This window comes from Juglans regia, chromosome 1 (genome assembly GCF_001411555.2).
Source record: "Juglans regia cultivar Chandler chromosome 1, Walnut 2.0, whole genome shotgun sequence".
NCBI lineage: Eukaryota > Viridiplantae > Streptophyta > Magnoliopsida > Fagales > Juglandaceae > Juglans > Juglans regia.
The window spans coordinates 4,150,744-4,160,034 of record NC_049901.1 but is presented as its reverse complement, the minus strand read 5'-3'; the positions used below and the strand labels follow the sequence as shown (position 1 = coordinate 4,160,034).

The window sequence follows — 9,291 nt, the reverse complement described above, 5'->3', positions numbered from 1 at the left end:
GTTGCTTCTTAGAGCCCCAAGACACAAGATGAGACGCAAAATAAACACAAAAGCTTCCAGTAGATTTTCGGTCGTTAGGACAGCCAACCTAATCAGCATAAGAGAAAACAATGCGTGCAAAGGAAGAAGAGGAAGAGAAATGTAATCCAAAATTAGGAGTCAGACAAAGATAACGAATAATCCTCTTGACAGCTTGTCAATGAGGAATACGATGATAATGCATGAATTGACAGACCTTATTTACAACAAAAGAAATCTTTAGCCTACTGAAGGCAATATATTGAAGACTTCCTACAACACTACGATAGAGTTGAGGATCTTCAAAAGAGTTGCCATCAAGGGTAGGGAGTTTGATCGAGACCGATATGGGGGTGGACACAGGTTTTGAGTTATGCATGTTAATGCGGGTTAATAGGTGAAAAATGTATTGTGTTTGGGACATGAACAGACTAGTCGCATTACGATAGACTTTTATTCCTAAAAAGTAAGCACCAAGATCTTTAACTGGAAATGATGATCGAAGGGCTACAATAAATTGAGTAATAAGAGAGGAATTAGAGCTAGTCACAACAATATCATCCACATATAGCAAGACATAAACCTAGGCACTTGAAGTAGAGAGAATAAATAATGATGAATTAGATTTGGAACCATGGAACCCTAGTGCTAACGGTTTAGTGCTTAGCTTAGAAAACAAAACCCTAGGGGCTTGTTTCAAACCACAATGGACTTTTGCAGTTTACATATGTGAGTAGGGAAGTCAGAATTTACAAACCTAGGGGCTGTTGCATGTAGACATCCTCGTCCAGGTCCCCATGTAGGAATGCGTTTTGAATGTCGAGTTAATGGAGAGGCCATTTATTTTGCACAACAATGAAAATTAGAAGATGGATGATAGCTAGTTTTACAACAGGACTAAACGTCTCTATGTAATCAACAATGTTTTGAATATCGTATCGGTAGTCGTACCGGTCAAGGCATTGGAACGAAATATTTCGGTACCGGTACTATTTCGTGTACCGTTTCCGGATAGTCGATATATGAATAAATTATATTCTAAAATAATAGTCTATATATGAATAAATTATATATAAATACATATATATAAATTATAAATAGTCTAATCTGAATTGAGGGTTAAACAATAAGCTTGTAGTTTGAAAAAATGAAAAAAAAAAATTTTTGAAGGCCGAAATATCGGCTGGTACTGGCTAAAATTGAGGCCAGTACGAAACGTATATAGTACATGTACCTGCCCAATGGCCAGTACGGCAAATATCGACCGTACCGGCCTGTACGGTATGAAATTGAAAACAGTGGTAATCAAGGCCGGTTTGCTGATGCAAACCCTTGGCTACAAGGTGAGCCTTGCGTTGCTCAAGAGTCCCATCAGCACGCCGTTTCGTCTTAAGGACCCATTTGGATCCTAAGACATTGAAATTGAAGAAGGCAGGAACTAGGTCCCAGGCTTTATTTTGGAGAAGGGCCTGAAATTCAGTACTCATGGCATTACGCTATTCCAAGAACTTGGAAGCTTCGGTATAAGAGGAAGGTTCATCAGGAACAAAGAACGACATAGAAACAATAAGGGAGAGGGATGGTTTGGAGGAAGGCCACTAGATAATGGCATCAGAGCGCAAGAGTATTGACGTGAGCTTAAGTGAAGCAGGAAGCAAGTCTAATGTGAGATTATGAGGCCGAGCAGTAGAGGGAGGTGGGTCCAGTATGAACGATGAGCTGGGCAGATAAGTGACAGGAAAATGCGCCTCATTAAATCTGACATCTCGAGAAACATAAGTTTGACCAGTGGGTATGTGTAAATAGTTATACCCTTTATGATCAGGGGTATAGCCCATGAATACACACAACTGAGAGCAGAAGTCCATTTTATAACAATTAAATAGATGTAAATTAGGCCAACACGCAAAGCCAAAGGTACGCAAAAAAGAGTAATCGGGAGAATGACCAAATATAGCTTGAAATGGGGAAATATTGTAAAGGATTGGTGTCGGCATAGGGTTGATGAGGAAAACAACAGTTTGGAAAGCCTCAGTCTAATACTTGGCAGGAACTGAGGCATAAGCTAAAAAAGACAAACCGATTTCGACTATGTGTCTATGGCGTCTTTCGACACTGCCATTTTGAGCATGAGAATATGGGCAAGTGATATGGTGAGAGATGCCAAAAGATTTAAGTAAAGGATGTAGGGGTGAAATTCGCCGCCCCAATCAGATTAAATATAAATGACATTGGAAGAAAAAGCGTTACTGATGTAACGTGAAAAAGCCAAAAAAATAGTGGACACATCAGGTTTTGCATGTAATGAAAAAAATCAAATATATTTCATGAAATCGTCTACAATGGAAAGATGAAATCTATAACTAGAAGAGGACAGCACAGGCGCCGGTCCCCATACATCAAGAAACAATACTTCAAAAGCTTTATGTGACCGAGAAGAGGAAGGTGGATGTGGGAGGGAATGTGACTTGGCTTGAGTTCAGGTCGAGCATGAAGAAGGCACAATATTAGTTGTAAGAGGAAGTTGAAAGTGACGGATGGTGAAAGAAGTGGTTCGTGGATAGGGGTGCTTGAGACGAGAGTGCCAAATTTGGGAGGAGGTTCGTTCACCAATTAAAGCAGCAGTCGAAGAAGACAAGGTGGGAGAAAAGGAGATCTCAGCATCAGTGGGAAGCATATAGAGGCCATTCCTAACTGGTCCCTAAATGAGCACCTCTTGAGTATGTAGATCCTTCACAAGAAAACCATAAGAATTAAACTCAAAATAGACTGAATTATCTAATCAAAACTAACGAACAGATAAAAGATTGTGAGTAATTTGAGGAACATGTAAAAGTTTTCAGAGAATAAATTTGCCAGTGGATGTGTAGATTTGAGCAGTTCTAGTGTTTGAGATTGGAAGGGAATAGCCATCTCCAATGCTGACTTGGTCCATGCCATGATAGGGAGCATATTCTAAGTTGAGATTAGAGAAATATGTTGTGAAGTAATTTATTGCGGCTGTGTCTAGGAACTAGTGATTGTGATGAGGCGTTGGATTTGGGAGGGCTATGTAGTGAGCTGTAAGAGAGGATGGTGGAGAGGCTTTGTAAGACTGGTTAAAACAGTGATAACATGATAAATCGGTATGGCCTATTTTGTGGCAGACTTGGCATACGGGTCTTGTGCTAGAGTGATTAGAAAAGAAGTTGGGACTTGAGTTAGAGACACAACCAGTGCCACGACCACGGCTTCTGTTAGAGGAGGGGAAAAGTGGCTTGTTGATCGTAGTGTGGGCTACAAGAGGACTTCCTGAAAGAAGAGATTCGGTCTGGTGGGCTAGCCGAGATTAGTGGTTAAGCAAATAACCATAAACTTGAGAGGAGGACAGAAGATCGGTTCGAGTAGTGATAGAGGTTATAAGTGACTCATAGTCGGTACCCAGGCCAGCAAGAATATAGGTGATAAACTCAAAAGAGGAAAGGGGTTGGCTAGCTACACCGAGAGAGGCAGCTAGTGATTTGGCTTTTGTGGAAATACTGAGTAATTGTTTCAGACCCTTTATTTAGGGTGGCTAATTGGTATTGTGTTTGCATGACGTGGGTTGAAGTTTGAGCTGAAAACATGTTGCGTAGAGTAGACCATACCTTGCGTGAGGTATTACAGTCAAGTACTTGGGATAGGACAATATCGATGAGGGAAGAGTTGATGGCAGAGATGATTAATTGGTCTTGAAGGACCCATTTCATGTGATCAGGATTAGGCTAGCCGTCAATGGTTGGAGGAGGTGTAGGAATAAAGTCGTCGACATAGCCAAATAACTGGTGGCCTTTGAGGAACGAGAGGATTTGGGCTTTCCATAATAGGTAGTTGTCAATGGAGAGTTTCTAGGTAATGAAGCAAGTAGCATAGTTGATTTTGGTGGGGTTTATGGTGGGGTTGGTCTTCTTTGGTTCCATGATATGTAGAAAGGGAAAAGAAATGGACGTTAGCCCTTTCTGGTCTAATACCATAAAAAGGTACTGAAAATATTCGACAGAATGCTTCAAACAACGATTTTTATTCTAACAGGTTTGTAATTTGAAAATTCTTCCTACTCTTTATTTGTATAGTAATACAATAGTATTTATAGACTATCTTGTACATTTATGTTATGTAAAGGATCATTCTAGACTATTCTAGTGTAGTGTACATTTGTGCATGAGAAAACCTTACCACCGGTCCAACTATTAATATCTAAATAACAGCCTTCCAATAACCTATTGCTATGTAGCTCTTCTATCTTAAAACTTATGCGCCTGACTACAGTGAAATTTTTTTTATTCTGTATCCGTTTCCCTATCCTTGCATCGAAGTCCCCATCCCAACCTAGAACCAACCCAAACCAGTGACCTCACCCGTTTCTCTTTCTTCTTGTTTGATAAGCACATATTTATGTCCTTTACCTTTCTTATTATAGCTTGTATCTTTTTTAAGATCATTCTTTAGTCCACCAGAAGCTGGTTTAGAGCTTTTCTGATTGTATTTTATTCCATCTTCCTTTTCCGCCTCTTATTCTTCCATTTCTCCAGCATTCTCCATTAGTTTATGGAATAGAATTCCATTTTTCAACAACTCCTCAAAGGTTCCATCCTCTTTGACCATGCCTTTAGACAACAAAATAATCCTATCCACCTGGGGGAGAAAATGTGGCTGGTTGGTGACAAGAACTCGGGTTTTCCCTTGCAGCTCTTCCTTTACACAACTATTAAAAACCTATAGATGACTACGAATTAAATTAATTCAACGACTAGTTTTTAAATACTGATTCACTACAAAAAGTCCTACTCTTGTCCGTTTAGTCTTTTAAATATCGACCCTGAGCTGCGACGGAGCTCGACCTCACGGTGCAATGAGAATGAACTCTTGGTTCCTTTTCTCTACCACTCTTCGGTAAGTAAACAAGAAGGTATTCAATGCCTGCACTTTTTTGATTGGCTATCACTTTTCCTTTTCTTACGGAACTATCTTTGATTTGGACAAAGTTGCTTTCTTCATTTGCCCATCCAAGCAGAGCTCTTCTTCAGATGCCATCATACACATGGCAAGAAACTGATGTGAATGGCGACACCGAATTTTTTTTTTTTGCAAAAGCTTTCAATTTTGTTTGCCTCTGCTTTTGGTTGCCCATATTACAAGCATACTATAACAATTACAAAGTGGTGAAAATTAAACCATTAAGTGGGCGGTACGAACTGTGGTGGGCGATGAAGCTTGGTGGCGGCGCAATGATTTATACTGTGGTGGACGACACTGAGTGCATTAAAACTACGGAGACAACTTGTGGTGGGCGACGACAATGCTATGCTTTGGCATGGATGCGAGGAGTTTTTTCATCTTAGATCAGGTGTGACCTTCTTAGTCTGTATCTCATAAAATTTCCTACATGTCTAATTCTCATTGGAGGGCTGTTTAACCATAAACTACGTATGGGTTAAGAGGAACTCTTTGTGCATTGTGTTATTCTTGTCTAGTGACGTGGCTGGGTCTACGCCTCTGCTGTGCTCGAGTGAATTTGCCAGTAATTTTCGTGAGCCTCCTCTGCTGAAGCAATTGTAGTATATGCCTTAATAAACAGCCTTCCAATAATAGTCTTCCACGTAGGTCGTTCACTTTACAGCACACTGAAGAAGCACACATTTAACTAAAACCCATAACAAATGAAAAACTTCTTGCGAATTCGAAACCCCTCCCCTGCAAGAGCTGCAAGCAAGAAAGAGCCGGAGGTTTCATTTACTTAAGTCTTTGCTTATCTATTAACCTTAGCTGCAGGAGAAAGGGTCGTAGGAAATATTCACCCTTCTTTTAGAGAGAGCTACCCATAGAGGACCTTGGGTTAAAACCCGTAACTCACCGTTCCATATAGGAAACATTGATCCATTTCTATTCTAGTTTAACAAACCGCTCCTGCCTATTTATTCTTTGTTACAAAAGAAAAACAGTGCTCGTACCGGAGCTCAGAACCAGTAGCCTCAAAATTTCACAGCAACACCAATCTTCTAGATTTTTTTGTTTTTTTTTTTCCTCCACTCAAAGTTTTCACGAACTCTCTCTCTCCCTCTCTCTTTTGTGGTGATTGTTATTTCTTATAAATCATGAAGTTTCGTCTGGGCGAGAGAGAGGGAGGGAGGGAGGGAGGGGTGAGGGACCTGATATGGGCGAGAGGCTTCTACAGTGTTCTCTTTCTCTTTCTCTTTTTGTTTTCATTTGCTTGGGTTTTAATCATGTGTGTGTTTGTGTAGCGTATATTTCTCCATTTTCCTACATGTCTAATTGTTATTGGTGGGCTGTTTTTCTCCTATAATCAGTTGGGCTGTTCCGAAGAGGGACTCATAAATAAAACCCCACCAAAGCCCTCCCTAAAACCCTACACTCTCTAAAGATGGGTAGCCCGGCTGCTGTTTCATTCCTCACCACCATCGCACGCGCCGCCTTCGGTCTCGGCGCAGCCGCGACGGTCCTCAACTCCTCGCTTTACAACGTTGACGGTGGGCAGCGAGCCGTCATATTCGACCGTCTCCGTGGAATACTGGACGAGACCGTGGGGGAGGGGACACATTTCCTGGTACCATGGCTCCAGAAGCCCTTCATCTTCGACATCCGAACCAAGCCCCACACTTTTTCCTCTGTCTCCGGCACCAAGGACCTCCAGATGGTCAACCTGACCCTCCGAGTCCTCTCTCGTCCCGAGGTCACGAAACTGCCAGAGATCGTCCAAACCCTAGGGCTCGAGTACGATGAGAAGGTCCTCCCATCGATCGGCAACGAGGTTCTCAAGGCCGTGGTGGCGCAATTCAACGCCGACCAGCTCCTCACCGAGCGGCCTCAGGTCTCGGCCTTGGTCCGCAATGGCCTGATGGAGCGGGCCAGGAATTTTAACATCGTGCTCGACGACGTAGCGATCACGCACCTGTCTTACGGGGCGGAATTCTCGCGCGCCGTGGAGCAGAAGCAAGTGGCCCAGCAGGAGGCCGAGCGGTCCAAGTTCGTGGTGGCGAAGGCGGAGCAAGAGAGGCGGGCCGCAATTATTCGGGCTGAGGGAGAGAGCGAGGCGGCCAAGATGATCTCGGACGCCACTGCACAGGCTGGGATGGGCCTTATCGAGCTCAGGAAGATTGAGGCTATGAGGGAGAACGCTAGTACGCTGGCCAAGTCGCCAAATGTGGCATACCTGCCCGGCGGTCAGCAAATACTCATGGCTCTCAATGCCTCGCGTTGAGTCCGGTACAATAATGTTTGTTACCGAGTTGTTTTGTTTGAAATTATAGTGGTAGAAATAATAGAATCGATGAGTGAAGACCCAAGTAGGCAAGAAATTATCAGGATATTTTGGGGTCATGTTCTATTTGTGATTTTTATTTTTATATGTTTTGGTACTTTTGTGTCGCTACTTAGAACTTGGGCACTCCATCTTAATCTCTTCAATTCTGTTCTGATTGGTTTGATTTATTTAACTTCTCGACTTCACTTTATCCCTTAAAATTTGCTCGTGGAACTAGGATTTTGTGGGTTGCTGTTTGTGGTGTCGTGTTGTTTTGCAATGATAAGAGCCTTGTGAACATAGGATTTTGGTCATCAATGCTGTAATTCCAAGCGTAATGGAAGTTGTAAACATAGTGTTTAGAAGGAAGCTGTACATGGAGTTTGGGCTTCTAGTTCATTAACATAGGACCCGCTCTATTTCATTCGAACAACAGTTTGAAGCTACTTTTGATTTAAAGACAACAAGAGAAGTTCTGACATATGTATAATGTAGACTGGTTTTGTAGGTTAAGTGATTTTCTTTGTGGAAATAACGTAGTAATTTTAAGGCAGTGATCATTATATTCAGAAGTATCTGACCGGTGGGAAGTTGCAAATTGCTAACTACTTGTCTTTAAAAAAGTTGCAAATTGCTATTTTTTTTATGTAGTTTACCTGATTTCATGTCATGCCAATTACATTCAGGAGTTAGATGGTGCTTGATGTAAAGAAAGATAGGACATTTTGTATGAATGATATCTGGAACTGTGGAGTGCTTTTGGTAATTGAGATAACTACAAGATAGTTTTTATTATAGCTTGATTAAATGCGCTGAATCTATTCTCTGACTATGGAGGTGCTGTATGCTTCCTGCATAGCTAAATTTAGAAGGCCTTAACTCAACATCCCAAAAACGAAGAATTGAATGATGCAATTATTATGTGAACATATCATTTTCATGAAAATATCGTGAATTGTATTCTTTAAGAGGCAGTGCACCAAAGTTGACAAAAGTGTCACTGTTGGTGGAATGAATATTATCACAAAACATCTAGTTCACATGTCTGAGTGGCAATATTTTTATGTGTATGAATTTGTAATGGACTGAATCTGCATGAATAGCCTGGATAGGTGTATCTCTTATATACTTCCTGTGTACTTGAGTTTATGCCTATCAATAAATATTTATTACTAACTTATAAAAAAAAAATTATTTATTACTAATAAAAAAATTCTTTGATGTGTTATTTGTTTGTTTCAGGGTATGAGGATGGCATAACAACGTGAAAAGGTCACGGATTTGCATTATTGATGGTTTTAGTTTATAGTCGATGAAGTTTTTGTTTTGGTATCTTAGGCCATAAAGATTCAAACTTTCTTTTAGCAATCAGAAATTCCGAATTTGTGGTGTTTTTGGAGATCAAGTTGAAAACGCATGGATTTTTTTCCTTTCCTGCAACCATCGCCTTGTTTCCCAGATGTAGTCGTCCTAAAGTTGTTTTGAGAATCGACCGTTTCTTTTTTAAAATTTTATGGCCCATCACGGGTGGCCCTATATTGCCTATCGGTGCACTGTAGTATGGGATAAATGACATGATTTATTTCTTTAAAGGATGGCTTCCTTCTGTTACATTTGCATGCATATAACTCTTTGGCAATGTATGTATGGTTGTAAAGCAGTACATGATGTGAAATATGTCCTAATAGGATCTGTTTAGTTAGCATGGATAAGATCAAGGGCAAGACTGAATTATTTCCCGAATTAGCTGATGGAGATATTCACATCTGAAGCTACTACATGCTGAGGGCTTTTATAGCTAATTTTTAGCCAGAAAATTGCATAAGCTGATGCCGTGCTCTATTACGTTAACATGAGATATGGATCGGCCATCTATACTTTGTTGGCAGTTCTATCCAATGCCTTGTTTTTCGACGTTCGCACCGCCCATACGTACATGCATACGATCATCACTGACATTGTCGCAGAAGCTTGTCTTGTGGTTGAGACAAGCT

The 9,291-nt window shown here is 41.0% G+C and overlaps 1 protein-coding gene across 1 annotated transcript; it reads left to right on the top strand.

Annotated features, from left to right (window-relative positions):
• The first annotated feature begins 5,529 nt into the window (after positions 1 to 5,529).
• LOC108982238 (prohibitin-3, mitochondrial-like) lies at positions 5,530 to 8,908 on the top strand. The gene is made up of 3 exons (XM_035693944.1): positions 5,530 to 5,606; positions 6,369 to 7,260; positions 8,540 to 8,908. The coding sequence occupies exon 2, from the start codon at positions 6,419 to 6,421 to the stop codon at positions 7,253 to 7,255; it is 837 nt and encodes a 278-aa protein (XP_035549837.1). The 5' UTR covers positions 5,530 to 5,606; positions 6,369 to 6,418; the 3' UTR covers positions 7,256 to 7,260; positions 8,540 to 8,908.
• Positions 8,909 to 9,291: the final 383 nt, after the last annotated feature.